Source organism: Myotis davidii, unplaced genomic scaffold (genome assembly GCF_000327345.1).
Source record: "Myotis davidii unplaced genomic scaffold, ASM32734v1 scaffold14, whole genome shotgun sequence".
Taxonomy (NCBI): domain Eukaryota; kingdom Metazoa; phylum Chordata; class Mammalia; order Chiroptera; family Vespertilionidae; genus Myotis; species Myotis davidii.
This window is the reverse complement of record NW_006287372.1, coordinates 2,295,113-2,313,123: the sequence shown is the minus strand read 5'-3', so window position 1 is coordinate 2,313,123 and position 18,011 is coordinate 2,295,113. Positions and strand designations below refer to the sequence as shown.

General features: G+C 46.8%; 1 protein-coding gene across 5 annotated transcripts in view; it reads right to left on the bottom strand.

The window, feature by feature from the left end:
* The window catches only part of RALYL (RALY RNA binding protein-like), a 564,488-nt gene that overhangs the window by 67,999 nt on the left and 478,478 nt on the right, over positions 1-18,011 (bottom strand). For all 5 annotated transcript variants that reach the window (XM_006759135.2, XM_006759133.2, XM_015560925.1 and 2 more), the window contains one exon: positions 15,945-15,977. In XM_006759135.2, coding sequence (XP_006759198.1) covers positions 15,945-15,977 — 33 coding nt within the window. The remainder of the gene's footprint in view (positions 1-15,944; positions 15,978-18,011) is intronic.

Sequence of the window (18,011 nt, the reverse complement as noted above, 5' to 3'; positions counted from 1 at the left end):
CTATGCAAACAGACTGAACAGTGGAAAAACTGGAACAACCAAACAACCAACCAACCAGTCACTATGATGTGTGCTGACCACCAGGGGGCATATGTGGAACATGGTGGGTATCAGCAGCAGGCGGGGTGGTGGAGCAGATGAGTGGCAGGGCACCAGTTGCTGAAAATTCTTTGCTCCTGTCCACTGCTTGCACCTGCTGCCAGTGCCCAACTATATATATATATATATATATATATCACTTTTTGTTTAAAGTCATGTTACTTTTACTCTAATTCATCATGAATAATTATTGTTTTAGCTTATGTTTGAAGAATATGTTCATATTATAACTGGTAGTTTGTAACATTTGGCCAATGTCTCCCCATCTCTCCCCATTGCCAGGCCCTGCTGGCATCATCTAGCCTCTTTTTCTGAGTTTGTTTTTTTTCCTGATTCCACATATAAGTGGGGTTGTGTAGTACTAGTCTTTCTCTGTCTGACTTATTTCACTCAGTATATGCCCACAAGACCCACCCAAGCTGCCCTGTTGGCCGGATGTCCTTCTTCATGGCTGGGCAACGTTCCATTGCATGGGCACCACATCTTCCTTAGACTGCCCTCTGTGGACGGGCACTGAGAAATGCTAATTATGTTGTATAATCTTTTTTCTTGAGACTCTTTTTTATATTACAACCTCAGACAGCAGAGCTTAACAGCAAGAAGAAACGATGACTCATGAACCAATTAATACATGTTCCTAATGTGGCTGACGGTGCTCATCCCATCCCTGCGTCTTCAGCCTTTAGGAAGCTCTTCAGAAATGGAACAGCCTCTGGGAATTTAAAAATGAGCAAGAAGAATAATCCGTTTTTACTGTTCTCAGTGGCTGCTGGAGTGATCTGTCCATCCTGCTTGCTGTGTTTCACCCTGACTGCTAAGGTCATTCACAAGAGCGGGTGAGGCTGAGCATCAGGATGGTTTGACCTCCAAACCCACATCTGCATCATGAACTCCATTTCGCCTGTCAAGCTGGTAATGAGATGAAATGTCAGGGCAATCATGACGAGCCTGCTTTTGTCTTGATGGTTTGAACTTTTAGCGGACATGTCAGGTCAGCTCATTGGCTGTAAAATCAATGGGTTTCCAAGGAGGAGGAAGAGATACAAGGAGATGAAGACAGAACACCCCAGGTTAGTCTCATGCACTTTTCTTATGCTTTCTTGAGCCTTCCTGCCACCCTCCTCAATCCCCCCCCCCCCTGTTTTGGTCTTTTTTTCCTCCCTTGCAGATTGTTTCTCTTTCATAAAAATCCCTCCTTTTTCTTTCTGTGCAAACCTCTACTGGAAATGAGCTGTCAAAAATGGCATCTCCAGGAGTCACATTGAAGTTTCTAAGGTACATTATGTATCCTTGAATTTTACTGCCAGAAAGACACTTGTCTTTCACATTGAAAATATCCTCTTTGCTCTCCCCTGAGCCAGGAGGGCAGCTGCTATGCTTGGGGCTAATCTCTTTTGGCTTTTAAGGGAAGAATTTTTGAAAATTTTATTGCGGTAGTTTTGTATGACAACCTGGACCCTAGGCCACTGAAAACAAAGGGTAATAAGTCAGACTGTGCAGCACATTGTCCAGGAGGAAACTAAGTCCAGTAAATGTCAGCATTTCTGTCATTTGAGGGCAAAGCCAGTGGCAAGGACCAGTACTTGATTTTCTAGAAAAGTGGAATAAAAGTATATATAACCCAAATACTTTGTATTTTCATTTTTAAATCTGGTACATTCATGACTTTTATTCTACTTTTCAATGTACCTTTAATCTATTTGCTCACATTTCTTTAAAATTTCATGAGAAATCAGAATTGGTAAAGTAATTGTTGAGAGTCAAACAACACACACACACACACACACACACACACACACACTTTCTTTTATTGCTGAAGATTAAATGAGACCTAGTAATGTTCCTGGAATTTCATTTAAACTTTTTAATTTATAGAAGAAGAAATCACCACAACTCATTGGGTTTTGCAATATATGAGATCCATTTTCTCTAATCCCTTTGTGTTCATAAAATCAGCTTAGTATGAGTAGACTAATACACAAAAGTATTATTGGTATTTTCCATTATGAAACTTCATTAAAATATAATCTGAAGAATGTTAACAAACTTCTTAACACAAGGGGGGAGCACTTTAGTGACTTCTTAACAGACACCCTGTCGATAGTGACTATTACCGGAGCCTCTCAATGACTGCACCGGGCTCTCTAAGAAAGTAAGTTGAATAATCAATTATTGAGTACTTATTGTAAGCACAATACTGGGAGTTGTCGATAATATAGGCGGAACATGGTTTCTAATCTCAAGGAGTCATTCTAAGTGTAAGTGATCAGACAAATACACACGAGACCATAATTCAAAGCAGAATTTCATAAGTGCCAACATAGAAATAAACACTACAAGGAGAGCTTGTAGGATGTGGTTGGTGGGACACAGGGATCAAAGATGTCATGAGAGAGGGGGACTGGGCCTGGTCCTTCTAGCTGGTTGGAAGCAGCGGCGGAATCAGATGGAGAACGTGCTCCAGGAAGGTCATGGCTCTCTAGCACCCTCCTCTCAGTGCACCTGCGGGAGTCCTGCATGCAGAAGTGAGGACAGGCGCTCCCTGCCTGAGTGCGGAGTCCTTCTCCCCGGGTCGGACGTGTCCTCAGCGGCACCAAAAGATCCTGCTTTAACCCGTCATAAATATATAACCATCTAAATACAACACTCTCCGATTCACGAGTACTTTCTAAAGCTGCCACAAGGATGAGCATTTATTTTTATAGACATCTTGCCACCTTTGATGAGAGAACTGTAAGTATGACAGCAGGTGAACCAAGCTCCCAGCCCCTTGGCAGGCCTGGCCCGGAGATGCAGTCTTGCCTGGAGCAGGGACGCGGGCTCCCAACAGGCGTTCCTGGTCTCAAGTCCCTCCCAGACCCCCACCCACCACATACGCTGCTAAGGAATTAAAAGCATTCTTTTTACAAAGTGTCAAAATAAACAAAGAACCACGGGACAGCACCTCTCCAGCTGCGCTGCATGACCTCCAGGTAACCTGGAGACTGCAAACTTCATTTCCCTCCAAAATGCAGGTGCTCCTTCCAACAGTCTTCAGCAGTGTGCCCCATTACTCCTCACTCAGCCAGCCCTTCCCAGCCCTGTGCTCTGTATGGCCCAGCGAGGCTCCGTGCACTCGGAGAGAGACCCCCCTCTCCACAGCCTTTGCCTTACGTGGACTGGTTGCTCAGCAGAAAGTTCGCTGTTAGGGGCTCTGCTCAAGGTGCGTACCTGTCAACGTGCTGTATCTTCATTGTGTTGAACAGGCATCCATCCTTAAAGGCCTACCTCCTTGCCCTCAATTAAAAAGTTTCTTGAGTTGGACTAAATTCCACCTCCTGTGCTATTGTTTGTTTTTGCTACTTTGTTTTGCTGGTGTTGTTATTTGATTGCCGTCTTTCTGAATTTGTATTGGACTCAGTGCTTGTCCTCCCTCTTCTGTTCCTGTCACAGAGCTAATCTGTGCAGATTTATTTCCGTTAGCCTTTTCCTTCACAGACCAGCCTCCCCATCCCATTCATCACTCCTGTCTTCCTCCTTTGAACTTAATTGACTTTGTCTGAGTTTCTCAATGCTGACGTTTCCACAGTAAGATATTCCAGGCAGGCTCATGGCAGAATCCTGCCGCCTACGCCATCTCTTGTTTTAAGCAGATTTGGTCATCGGTGCACAGGTGTCGTTCTTGTCACGTCTGCAGTCTTCTGGCTGAGATGGTGAGGAATTGGCCGTGCGTGCCGCTGCCTCACCAAGGGGAGCCTGGGGAGGCGGGCATGTGTGTCACCCAGGAGATGCTTTTTGAACTGAATGGTACACATTTGTGAGACTTTCTCCCATAACATTTATTATTATTATTATTTTGTAAGAAAACAACATATCTACACTAGAATGCTTAAACATTTGAATATTTAATTTAGAATTTTAGACCATTACAATGGCCATCTTGGGTTAGACTTTTCTGTCATTTTTATTTTTAAAAAATATGTTTTTATTGATTTTAGAGAGAAAGGAAAAGGGAAAAAGAGAAACATCGATGAGAGAAACATCAGTAGTCTGCCTCCTGTATGCCCCCTACTGGGGATTGAGCCTGCAACCTGGGCATGTGCCCTGACCAGGAATCGAACCGGGGACCTCTTGGTTCAAGGGTCGACTCTCAACAACGGAGCCACACTGCTGGGCCATTCTGTTATTTAAAAAAAATGCTTTTATTGATTTCAGAGCGAGGAAAGGAAAGGGAGAGAGAGATAGAAACATTGATGAGAAACATCCATCAGCTGCCTCCTGCACACCCCTATTGGGGATCGAGCCTGCAATCTGGGCATGTGCCCTGATGGGGAGGGAATCCAACTGGGGCCTCCTGGTACATGGGATGGTGCCCAACCAACTGAGCCACACCGGCCAGGTTGTCCTGTCCTTTTGAAGTTGAATGTGGCCTGTAGGATATAATGGTGAGTTCTGAATGTGGCCCAGTAACAATTTCACTGAAGAAACAATAAGATATCTAAAACCATGAAACATTGGGGGTTGATTTTTTATCTTGATATCTATCTTAGTTGGCATGCCAAAATATAGCTGCTCAAGGTATTTCCCCCCTCCCCACACAGACACACATAAGCTCTTAAAGTGTAAGTGATGGCCATCTTTTGCTGGTATTTGGCAGCGACCGGTTAAACTGTAATAACTGATTTGTTCTGCAGAATTAAGTGGGAAATCTTTTGAATCAAGACGTATTCTGTACTTTAAAATGTCATTAAAAGTGTGGAAAAGGTCACATTTTGAGACGGATGAAATAAAGATCAGTCATTCCTGGCTGGTGAACAGACTCTAATTGGGAAGCGAGGCTTTAAATCCTCTGCCAGCACTTTCGGCGCAGATCTGAGGTTCACACGGCCTCTAAAAGTGAAAATAACTTTTGTGCACAGAATGATTGCCCTGGATCACTAAGCTATTATTTAGACACTCATGGTGATTGTAATATGAAACTCCAAAGAGAAGATAAAGCGGAAGGAAGAGGGGCCCACGGTGTGTGAGCGGACTCAGCAGGGTCCGGGCTGCCCCTCGGGTGTGTGAGGGGACTCAGCAGGGTCCGGGCTGCCCCTCGGCCGGCCTCCCTGGGGGTGAAAATGCAGATCTTACGGAGAGTGTGAACTACTTTAATGCAGTCAGTGAAAGTGACATTGGGGAGCCACTCTGATCCCCAGCAAAGCCATTTATAGCTGATGATGTGGGACAAAGGAGAGAGAATCAACAAGGATAATGAAGTGAGACTACCTGCTGGATCAATTTTGAAAAATGGAATAGCTGGATTGCAGGTGATACATACATGGTTAATTGTGGCAGATATGGCCACCACCTGTCCATCAATAGGAGACTGGTCAAAAGGTGTGGAGTATTCATACTGGAGAATGTCATGCAGCTATCAAAACTGACGAGGAAGCATTCAGTAAGCTGGTGTGGGTGCCCCGTCATGTGCAGTGAGAAAATTGACACCCATTGGGTCCAGCTGACACAGAGCAGCACCCTGCCCTCCTGGCATCCTCACTCGCAGCCCCTCCGTACCTCAGGGGCTCCAGGGCACCCAGTGTGGGGCCCAGGGCTGTGAAGAAACATTCTTCCTGCAGAGCTGGCCACAGAGGCATGGAGAGTTCTGGTTAGAGCAGACACCAAATGGTCAGGAAACATTACCCATGTTTACTGAGTGCCACCAGGTGCCACATGCATCACTCCTGTAATCCTGAATTCAGCCTGATTCAAAGGTGAGGCCACCTCCTCAGGTTTGCTACCTCCATCCACTCAGACCTGGCCCAGGGGCCACAGTGGCCTCCAAGCCCATCCTCTGTTTCCATTTTCAATCCCCTCCCCTAACTCCTCTTCCCAACTCTTTCTAGACCAGCCGTGGGCAAACTACGGCCCACGGGCCGGATCTGGCCCGTTTGAAAAGAAAAAAACTAAAAAAAAAAAAAAAAAAAAAAAAGACCGTACCCTTTTATGTAATGATGTTTAATTTGAATTTATATTGGTTCACACAAACTCTCCATCCATGCTTTTGTTCCGGCCCTCCGGTCCAGTTTAAGAACCCATTGTGGCCCTCGTGTCAAACAGTTTGCCCTCCCTTGGGCTAGACAGTACCCTTCCTGTGTGTATGTGAGCAGGTCATCCCTACCTGTGTGCCTGAGCAGGTCATCCCTTCCTCTGTGTGTGCATGTGAGCAGGTCATTCCTTCCTGTGTGTATGTGAGCAGGTCATCCCTACCTGTGTGCCTGAGCAGGTCATCCCTTCCTCTGTCTGTGTATGTGAGCAGGTCATCCCTTCCTGTGTGCATGTGAGCAGGTCATCCCTACCTGTGTGCATGTGAGCAGGTCATCCCTACCTGTGTGCATGTGAGCAGGTCATCCCTACCTGTGTGCATGTGAGCAGGTCATCCCTACCTGTGTGCATGTGAGCAGGTCATCCCTACCTGTGTGTGTATGTGAGCAGGTCATCCGTACCTGTGTGCCTGAGCAGGTCATCCCTTCCTCTGTCTGTGTATGTGAGCAGGTCATCCCTTCCTGTGTGCATGTGAGCAGGTCATCCCTTCCTGTATGTGCGTGTGAGCAGGTCATCCCGACCTGTGTGTGTATGTGAGCAGGTCATCCCTTCCTGTGTGTGTATGAGCAGGTCATCCCTTCCTGTGTGTGTGTGAGCAGGTCATCCCTTCCTGTGTGTGCATGTGAGCAGGTCATCCCTACCTGTGTGTGTATGTGAGCAGGTCATCCCTTCCTGTGTGTATGTGAGCAGGTCATCCCTTCCTGTGTGTATGTGAGCAGGTCATCCCTTCCTGTGTGTATGTGAGCAGGTCATCCCTTCCTGTGTGTATGTGAGCAGGTCATCCCTTCCTGTGTGTATGTGAGCAGGTCATCCCTTCCTGTGTGTATGTGAGCAGGTCATCCCTTCCTGTGTGTATGTGAGCAGGTCATCCCTTCCTGTGTGTATGTGAGCAGGTCATCCCTTCCTGTGTGTATGTGAGCAGGTCATCCCTTCCTGTGTGTATGTGAGCAGGTCATCCCTTCCTGTGTGTATGTGAGCAGGTCATCCCTTCCTGTGTGTATGTGAGCAGGTCATCCCTTCCTGTGTGTGCATGTGAGCAGGTCATCCCTACCTGTGTGTGTATGTGAGCAGGTCATCCCTACCTGTGTGCCTGAGCAGGTCATCCCTTCCTCTGTGTGTGTATGTGAGCAGGTCATCCCTTCCTGTGTGCATGTGAGCAGGTTGTGAGCAGGTCATCCCTTCTTGTGTGTGTGTGTGAGCAGGTCATCCCTTCCTGTGTGTGTGTGTGTGTGTGTGTGTGTGTGTGTGTGAGAGAGAGAGAGAGTAGGTCATCCCTACCTGTGTGTGTGTGTGAGCAGGTCATCCCTTCCTGTGTGTGTGAGCAGGTCATCCCTTCCTGTGTGTGTGTGAGCAGGTCATCCCTTCCTGTGTGTACATGAGCAGAGTGGCAGAGAACACTGCTTTCTAGGCCTGGCTGGCCTGCCCTCCATGGCCTGAGGACATCTGCCCCCTGCCTGGCACCTGTCTGTGATGAGAGGGACTCTGCAGGGCTCCCTGCGGTCAGTTGTGGCCCAGGGGGCACTGGTGATCGGGGCCGAGCTGTGTTGCCCGTGGAGCCAGGGAGGACTGCTGTCTGCCATCACAATGTCGCCCCTGTCCTGGAGCTGCTGTGGCGTGTTCTGTGCGGGTCTGGAACTCTGAGATGGGCCCTGGGAGGTCCATGCTCTCTGGGCGTTAATGGTAAAGAGCCAACACACTTTAAGCAGGAAAGGGGAGTGGGCCAGAGGGGGTCTGACCAGGATGCAGTCCATGGAAAAGCCCAGAAGAAGATGCCCTCAGGCCCCTGGGGTCAGTGCTCCACAGTGACCGCCCGTGCTTGGCAGCTCTGAGTGAAACTCACACGCGGTCACTAGACATGGGGCTTCCTGGAAAAAGAACAGGACAGGGAGCCCCTGGACCTGCAAGCCACGAGCAGATGCTGGTTCGCCTTCAATGAGGGACACGGCCACTTTCAGACACATCAGAATCCCACTGACCCGGGACCGATGCAGAGCCTGTGAGAGCAGTGCTCAGCACTGCAGGGGAAGGCTGCTGGTTTCCGTGAACACATTCCCCTCCAGAGGCCGGAGCTGCTCAGAGCTGGGCGTGGAGGCCAAGATCGCAGGAGCGGGCAGGCTGGAGCCCTCAAACCCCGCGGCAGCAGCAGTGTGTATCACTCTCACATCAATGTTTCTATCTCTCCCTTCCTCTCTAAAATCGGTAAAAATATTTAAAAATAAAATAATTAAGAGGTAAAAATTGCTATGGGTAAGAGTTTAGAGGGTGCCATTAGGTTATTTAGCCAATATTGTTTAAGTTACAATTTTAACACCATTTTACCTTAAATACACACGGAGCCTGTGTGACATCAGACTTGCTATCGGTTGAATGGATTTAATGCCTCAATAGTGTTTTCTCTCTGACTAGATATCAAATGAGAGGCTGCTTTTTAAATACCTCAATGTTTAGTGACCATAGATGACACCCAGATCGGGGGAAGGTTGCTTGTGACAAGTGATGCCAAGGCTCCAAGCGAAGCCGGTACAGACAGTGGCATTTGGGTAGGGGGCACTTTGTTACAGGAATGCGCGAGGTGCGAGGTGCGCTGGTAACACTTTGGAAATGTCATCGGCTGCAAAGGCCCTCATCGCTGCTTCCTTTCTGAGCAGAACGCTAATCAGTCTATTTAACACTCCTGAGTGTTTTCTTCCCTCCAGGAACGCCCGTCCTGCCCGCCCTGCGGCTGCACGACTTCCCTCTCCCCCGGGGAACGTTTCCCGGGAGAAATGAAAGTGGTTGTGGCCACAAGCAGCCCTGTGCGGTGTGACATTCAGAGCTGGAAGGACCCAGGCAGGCTGTGCGAGGGCTCCTCTGTGTTTCATTAGGAGCAGCCGCCAGTGCCTGCTGCCGAGGCACCTCTGCCAAAGCAGACACATACAGGACCGGCCACCCATTTACTGGGTGCTGTGTGTGCCACCGTGCGGGTGAAATGGTCTTGAGGGCCCGGAGGAGGACACTGACAGGGCAGCAGGAAAAGCCTGGGCTACCGTCCGCGGTTCCGCAGCGCTGGGCTCGGGGGCAGGCTGATACAATGCAATACAACTGCGGCAGCGGAAGCGCGGTGCACTCGCCAGAGAAGCAGCCCCGGGCCTCAGAGAAATAACGCGAGCGCAGTTGCTAAAGGAGCCATTCATTCTGTGGTGGCGCTTGTCTGAGCCTGAAAAATGAGAAAATTGACTTTTAGAGGGAAATTGGCTTCATCCCCGTCTCCCTGCTGCCCTGGAGACCTAGAGGAAACGGAAGCCACACCATCAAAAGGTAGTCACTGGATCGGCCCCTGGCGACTCCGGGAGGTGTGGTGGGTGTGTCGGAAGCTTGGGGACAGTTTCTCGTTACCCTTCCCTTCGTTTTGACACTGGATTTTAGCACCTGCCACAGTCACCCGACCCTTCTACCAGCGGCCTTGGGGCGTCCCTTTCCCCGGCGGGTGCTGGGGTGGCTCCTTATGACCTCAAAAGGAAAAAAAAGAAAACTTCTGAGACCGCCTGGGAGGATGAGGGCTTGATTTGCGCGGAGTTACAGTCCCGGTTTCCAAAGTCCAGTCGCAGACGTGGCTGGGGCTTCAGTGGAGCTGGAGGCAGAGCCAGTGTCCAGAGTTGCCTCCCACTGTGCATGGGGTCTGCCCGGCCGTGGGCCACGTGGGGGCAGGGAGCCCAGGAGTGCGCCCTGCAACGAAAGTCCCGGGGAGCCCAGAGGAACAGGAGCCCCAAGCACGAGGGCGACAATGTCTCAAACCCCGTGAGCACAGTGGCCACGCCCGCCTGGCCCATGGCCTCTGTTCCCGGTGTGACTGACAGCAAGCATCTTCATTGTCCCCCCAAAGTCACAGGGCACGCGCCCATCTCCCGCTCCCTGCCTGGTCCCGCTGGCTACCTGTGGGGAATGGATTGAGCTCCTTGAGGGATGTGAAGCTGCGGCCTCCTGGCTGCGCTGCCCAAACGACATGCCTGGGACATGTGGCCTCCCCGCTGCTGCTTTTCCGTCACGGATAACTAGGTTAAGGACAAGGGTGTGTTCCCACCTCACTCAGTGGGGAGCCCTCACTCACTGACTCTGATGCCCTAAAGAAATGGCATTTTCATCAGGCACTTTCTTTCTGTTCTTCCTGTTTTTTACAGATCCTATTTTTTGACAAATGAAACTGCATATATTTAAGACACACAACGTGGTGTTTTCGAATAACTAGATTGTGAAATGACTTCCACAGCCAAGCTAATGAACCTATCCATCACCTCACAGCGTTCCGCTTCCTGGGTGAGAACATTTAAGATCCACTTCTTTAAAAAGCAAGTTTCAAGTATACAACACAGTGCTATTACCGAGTCACCATTAACGGCAGCTCCCAGAACTCATGCGCCCGCATCGCTGGTGGCCACTGCTCTCTCCCCCACTACCCCGCCCCCTTCCCCAGGCTCTGAGCCCAGCTCGTCCAGCTTGTCCAGCTCCACCTCGTGAGGCCATGCAGCCTGGCCTTTCTGTCTGACGTTTCATTTACTATAAAGCCCTCCAGGCTCACCCATGGCAGCCCAAAGTGCGGATTTCCTTCCATCACAGATGAGGGTGTCTGCGGCCTTGGGGGGACTGAGCTGGAGAGTGGGCTCGGCTGGCCAGGGCCCCTCACTCCCGGAGCCAGCCCTCAGCGAGATCAGGTAATAACTGGGTTTTATGTTCTGAGTGTGTGTTTAAATGCCTCTCAGTCAGGCTGGGAAAAGAATATATTCTGAGCTGTATCCATATAATGTTTAAATAGCCTGAGTTATTTAAATTATTCTACATCAGTGAAAAAGTCTGAAAAAGGTGTTTGCCCATGCAATAAATAATCATTCTCACAATCAAGCTACTCATGCAGAAATTCATCTGCCGAACAACTGGTGTGAATCAAAGTTTCAGTTCCAAAATGCAATCAATTCATATGCAAAGTCTTCCCTTTAAAACAGTGGTTCTCAACCTGTGGGTCGCGACTCCTTTGGTGGTCGAACCACCCTTTCATAGGGGTCGCCTCAGACCATCCTGCATATTAGATATTTACATTACGATTCATAACAGTAGTGACATACAGTTATGAAGTAGCAACGAAAATAATTGTATGGTTGGGGGTCACCACAACATGAGGAACTGTATTTAAAGGGCCAGAAGGTTGAGAACCACTGCTTTAAAAGGTCAGCTTCATGCTGACGAGGTGAGGTGAACTAATTCCCTGGAGGTTTCATTTAATGCCTTGAGTATGTTGTTAAAACCACTCAGTGTGTGGGAAGCATGACTCTCCCCTGAGGACTCACACGCTGCCCCAACGGGCACCTCGACATCGTCCTCTCCAACCGCCAGGAACAGCAACCCTTCTCCCCTCCTCTGTGCTGTCCATTAAGAAGCTGGGAAACCGTTTTCCAGGCAAAACTGGTCTTAAACTAAGATTCTGGTTTTGGAGTCTTAACTGGATCAACCACTCAGTCCTTATTCTTTTCCAAGCGCGGACTCGATGCTGCTCTTCTCCCGCTCACTTCCCAAATCAGAGTCCACCTGCTGCCACAGAGGGAAGCCTTTGCCAGGACGTTCTCGGCATCGCTTCCAGGTGTAACGCCGGGAGGACACGCAGCACAGCGCGCTGACTGACCGGTCCGCTGGCGCAGGCCTGAGCTCTGCGCTGAAGGTCAAGGCAGCGCAGCTGGCACTTTTTATTGTCCGGTGAGAGGGGAAAGCATTTTAATTTGTGAATTTAATTAAAATTATTTTATTTATAGAAAAGTATTTTATATTATATATAATAAATTATATACGTAATACATATTACATATAAATCATGCATTTATATGAGATATATTTATAATAATTTGAAAATGAAACATTGTTATTAATATTTAATAAACCACTTATTAAGTATTTAAATTATATTGTTTAATAATTTAACATCTAAGGTTTAGTGCAGCACCAACCTGAGGTCTGGGTTGATGTCAGAGTGAGTTTCGTGCGCATGCGCGCAGGCAGCGCGCTCACAGGCCCTTGCAAACTCCGAGGCACACCTTCTGGTCTCTACCTCCTGGCTGCCCAGGCTGAGCCCAGACAGGTCTTCATCAATGTGTTCCCCCCAATGCGCCTCAAAGCAGGGAGCGGCTGTGCAAAGTTAGGTCCCACAGGCTTTTCTGAAGCGATCCCGAGACCATGAATGTCTGTGAGGACAACGTGCGTGCGGGCATAAGGGGAGGATGGGGAGGATGCAGGCTTGGTGCAGGCAGGGTTTTGAGGCCTGGCGGGACCAGAATTGCCAGGTAGCCATGGAAACCACCGTATGCATTGACCCACCCCGGGAAACAGCATCAGACTGTCAAATGAGCCTTCAGGCTTCGTGCTAGGCTAACGTTTATTGTTTATTTTCCTTTCTTTCTTTTTTTTAATTAATCCTCACGTGAGAATATTTTTTTCAATTTATTTTTAGAGAGAGTGGAAGGGATGGGGAGAGAGAGAGATACATCAATGTGAGAGAGACACATTGATAGGTTGCCTCCCTCAAGGGCCCTGACTGGGGCCAGGGATCGAGCCTGAAACTGAGGTACGTGCCTTTGACTGGATTCAAACCTGGGACCATTCAGTCCTCAGGCTGATGCTCTATCCATGAAGCCAAACCAGCAGGGCTATTTTTTATTTTCCTAATGACATTATTTATTCATCACTGACTTGTGAATGTAAAGGTTCTTATATCAGCCTAGAGCTGAAGGTCTGAGATCACCGATTTCCTTTCACAATTCCCTGAGCTTTTCTATAAGCACGTATTTCCTTGTGTTACAACTGTTTATGACAAAATTTTCCATGAGTATGTTCTGATTGATTTTATGTTGTCATTTAAAAACGCTATTTCATGCCTGGCCAGTGTGCTCAGTGGTTGAGCATCAACCTATGAACCAGGAGGTCATGGCTCGATTCCTGGTCAGGGCACAAGCCCGGGTTGCAGGCTCGATCCCCAGTAGGGGGTGTGCAGGAGGCAGCCGATGGCTGTTTCTCTCTCAACGATGTTTCTCTCTCTCTCCCTCTCCCTTTCTCTCTGAAATTAATAAAAATCTATTTTAAAAACTAAAAATGCTATTTCATAATTTCTGCAGCACATTTATCTGAGAAAATTTGTTCCCATATTTACATTAAGAAGAGATGCGCATCAAAATGTATCAACATTTCTTTTTATCTAAGGAATTTAAATGACAATTATTAATGTTCATCATTGAAATATGAAACAGAATATATGTGCTCATGTTTGATAGCTTATTTCATTCACAAGTTTTATTTTTCTCTGCTTTATAAAAACTTCGTTGATTTCCACATGTAGCTCCAAGCATGGCCTGCAGAAAGCGCTCACTCTCTGACTCTCTGGCACAACATGAACGCGCCTCTAGGGCTGCAAGGAGAGCTGGCATTCCAACAGTCCCTACCTACGCACCACGGATGGAGCTAAATGCATGATGCACATGTTCTTATTGATTCTCTATTTCACAAATAAGGACCTGAAGCGTGGGTTGAAATAACTGCCTAAACTAATAGAGCTTGTCTGTGAGGATCAGGGGCAAGGAGGTGGAAGCAGTTTCTAAATGTACATAGTAGCACCTTTTTAAGGCACTGGCAGGCGGTGGGCTGGAGTATGCAATATTTAACACTGCGTTATTCACTAAGATGAGTTTTTATTCAACACAGAATTAAAGTGAATGTCCATGAGGTGTGCAGGGTCCTATGTTATATAGTCACGTGCCCACGATATCATGGACCACACACCATGCTCTTAGTCCCTTTGGCAAGCAACTGAGATAAAAGTCACGACTTTGAATATATGTTTCTTGCGGTAGATTACCTGTTGCCTGGTAGGCTCGTGTGTGCCTCATAGTCACCACTACCCTGCTCTCTCACTGAAAAGGGTCAGGAAAGATTCGTACATACTTTTGGACAATTTTATTTAAAATCATTTCCTTGGAGGAAAATGGAGAAATTTCACTATGACATAAAATGTCCAGTCAGCAGAGCCATTTGGGTGTATGTTTCAACCCACTTTACTTCTAAGTCATATTTAAGTCATATCTGTTATGTTTCAGTCACATCTAAATCATACCTAAGTCATGTCTAAATCATACTTAAGTCATGCCTGTCATACCTAAGTCATATCTAAGTTGTTTCTGTCACATCTAAGTCATACTTAATTCATACCTAAGTCATATATGTCACACCTAATTCATATCTAAATCTCACTTAAGTAATTTTAAGTCATATCTAAGTCATACTCCCTTTATGTCTAATTCATACATAAGTCATACATAAGTCATATCTAAGTCATGTCATCATCTGCTATGTCAGTTTTCCCATGTTGAGTATTTGCTGAGTTATAAATCATTCTTCTTTGGAAACTTTTTCTCGGGGCTCTACTACTGAGTTCTAAACTCTGAATAAGTTTAGAACAAAGATTATGGAGGGTGTGCAATAATAAATGACTTCCATTTCAGCCAGTGGGAGGACGGAACGCCGCTGAGAAAGTGCACTAAGTGAGGCGTGAAGAAAAGCTGTTTCACCCCGTTGACCGAGGGCAGGACACACACGCATTCCGAATGAAAGGCTTAGCGATGCCTAACAACAGCAGCGGGTAACCAATGAGGGAAGGAAGCGCGCTCTAGTGATTTCTTTGGACCAGATCACCTTGACCTTCCATTTTTCATGAAGTCCTCCAATAAATCACCTGCTCCTTTCTATTCCCCCGCTTCCCAAGCAATTATTTTGACTACTGTGATTCAAGTGACTTTCTGAGATGCTTTTATGAGGAGTAGAAGGGGAGGGAACCATGGCGCTCAAGGAGTAACAGAAATATTCAAAGGCCATGAACAAAGACATAAAAAACGAAAATGGATGCTGTCACTCAGAATCTAACCCCACCCGTGTCCTGGTTACCGAGCGTGAGTACAGTGGACCCCAGATGTGATTGGTTTTTCATCAAATGCCACACAACCTCCTCAGAGCGAGACACCACCTCTTCCAACTCCTCTGCGACTCGACAGCATCGACATAATGCCAAGCATACAGAAGTGCTCACCTTGGACTGACTATTAGAATGTCCTAAAGTGACTAGTACATTAATAATCCTTTAATATATTAGTCAAGGGATTACTGGACAGATCCGTTAAGAACAATTAGTTTGAAATGCCCGAAGATCATCCATGTGTTCTTGCCACAATATATGACCATTGGACCATGTATCTTGACTCAGGACGATACCACCAGCTCTGTGGTCAGGGAGCCAGTTAGTGTGAATGGAGTGGAGAAATAAAAGTGAAATGAGAAAAAAAGAGAAAAGATAGATTTTGGAGATAGAGTTAGAGAAATTGGCAAAAGAAACACTAAGCAGAGAAGACGGAAAGAAAACAGCAAAGGTGGGCGGACAGGAAACATGACGCTGTAGTTCAGAGGAAGGTTAGAACCTGACTGAGCATGTTTACATGATGAGAATAGAGATGATTAGTCTACCCTGTGCTCATCGGGATAGAGTGTTTCACAGGCGGTTGTCAGCAGAATGTCTGAGGTCACAGAACAGCCTAGGGTGCATTTAATGTAAGTCTTTATAAAATGGAGGTATTGATGCCGCTGAAGAAATGATGGACCCAGAGATGTGGTAAGACTCTGAATATGGAATTAAATGACTGAAACACAATCTCAGCAAACCTTGGTAATTTGAATTAAAAATTGATTAAAGAATTGAGATGTAAAATACTTAGACATATACTCACCCAACAGATAGGAAAGGCTCCTTTGACTCAAGTCTGTGAAAAAAATATAAAAAGTTTATTTTAACATAATGATATGTTATACAATTAAATTGCTTTTGTATAAATCTGACCGAATTATTATCCTTGTAGGGGTGAAAATGCACAACTTAGCATGAGTGTAAAGGCTATAAATAATATATTAACCCCTACTCGGGAATAATTCAAATTCTAGCTGGATTAATGGGGAGGCTAAAAAAATGAGACAACCCTGGTATGGGATGTAGCATTGAACTGATACATTAAGATAATGCTGTTACTTTAATTCTGATTTGCACTGTCTATATCTACTTATTTTCTGTACCGTCCCCTCCCAGTAATTTGTTTGTAGAAGTTCCTACATCTGTCTGTGATTGTTGGAGCAGTAAAATTTACAGTGTATTTGGTTATATATTAATTGAATAATTTATTTCCAGTAAATCTTCCAGCATGAAGATCTAAGCATCATGGTGCCCTGGTCACTTCGTGACACCACCACCCTGGAGTCAGGACACAGGTGAGGCCTTCTTGCTCCTTGTGTCCCAGGGAACAGGTGCCTGTAGCTCCTCACATGTTAATGGGGAAGCTAATTCTGAAGGCTCTGCTTTGTTGTGGCATCTGGAACAACCCACTTGAAAACATCTGGGGCCAAGGGATTGAGCAAAATAGAAAGAAAAAAGAGAAAGAACTCCTGGGGGTGAGGGCGGAGGGGGAGGTGGAAGAAGGTAGAGGGAGAATAAATGGTGATGGAAGCACATAAAGGGAAAAAAGAAATATAAGGAGGAAAATATAAAAAATAATTAAAATAAAATTAGTAAACCACAAAACAATAACAACAAAACCCCACACTGTGGCCTGTACTTCTCTCATTGTAGCAGAGGCTGGGACTGCATCCAGTGACTGTGCTTCTCTTGTACATTAACTCTATATTCTTTGCAAAAGGTCAGCAAGCTCAACGCTTCCTTATTAACAACCAAGGAGACCGGCTGGTAGGTGCGCATTGGCCACTTTGTTTCCCTATAAGTTTCTTATCATATAACTAGAGGCCCGAGGCACGAAATTTGTGCAAGGTAGGCCCTGAGTCCCTGCTGCTGGGGCCCTCACAGTCTTGGCTGCAAGGCCTCGCCCCTTGCCTACACCCACCTTGGCCTTTGTCCACAACCACACCCCCACAATTCTCTGGTTCCACAAAGCCCCCCAATCAATCGCCCTGCAGAGTGTGGCCTGGGCCTCCCTCTGTGAGGTGATCCTGGGGTGATGGCGGGCCCCCCGACCAATGGCATTGCACCGGCCTTGGCTGGCCTGGCACCAGGGCCTGTCATAGCATGGTCATCCGGATGGTCATTCTGCATTTTGGCTGTTTGGTCTATTTGCATATTTACGCTTTTATTATTATAAGTTATAGGTTAAATGCAGGCAATTATTGAAGACATTTTCATGTAAATCCTGGCACTTAAGATTTTTAGAAATATTTCTTGTTTTAAATTATTTCATTTACATGTATGTCACCCCTTTCTTGACAATTTCAATAACCATAAGATGATGCCCAAAGATATGTTTATTGATTTTTTTTTTAGAGCAAGAGGGACAGAGTGAGAAACATTGATCTGTTGCCCCCTGTACACTCCCTGACCGGGGATCGAACCCACCACAGTTTGGTGTCTGGGATGATGCACCAATCAACTGAGCCACCTGGCCAGGGCTTTCCATGTAGCTCTTTATCACTTCTCTTACCAACCACTTTATTGCACAAAATTTGTCTACTTATTGCTCAGACGTGTTCGGTTTAGCTATGCCTTGCTGTCTTTACCGTCCATTTCTATATGAGCACTGATTTTCCTCCTTCCCCACTGCACGATCTCTTTAGCTTTCGAGTCTCTCTACCACCTGCTAAAGCCGATCTTGATGCCTTTGTCTTACAGGAACAGTCCTGTCTCTGCTCCTGTGGCTCCTATATCCATCACTGTGACCATCTCAGGACACAGTCCTGGTGAACAGGCTGAGAGGTCCCTGCAGACTGGTGCGAACATGAAGGTCGCCTCCGCCTGGACA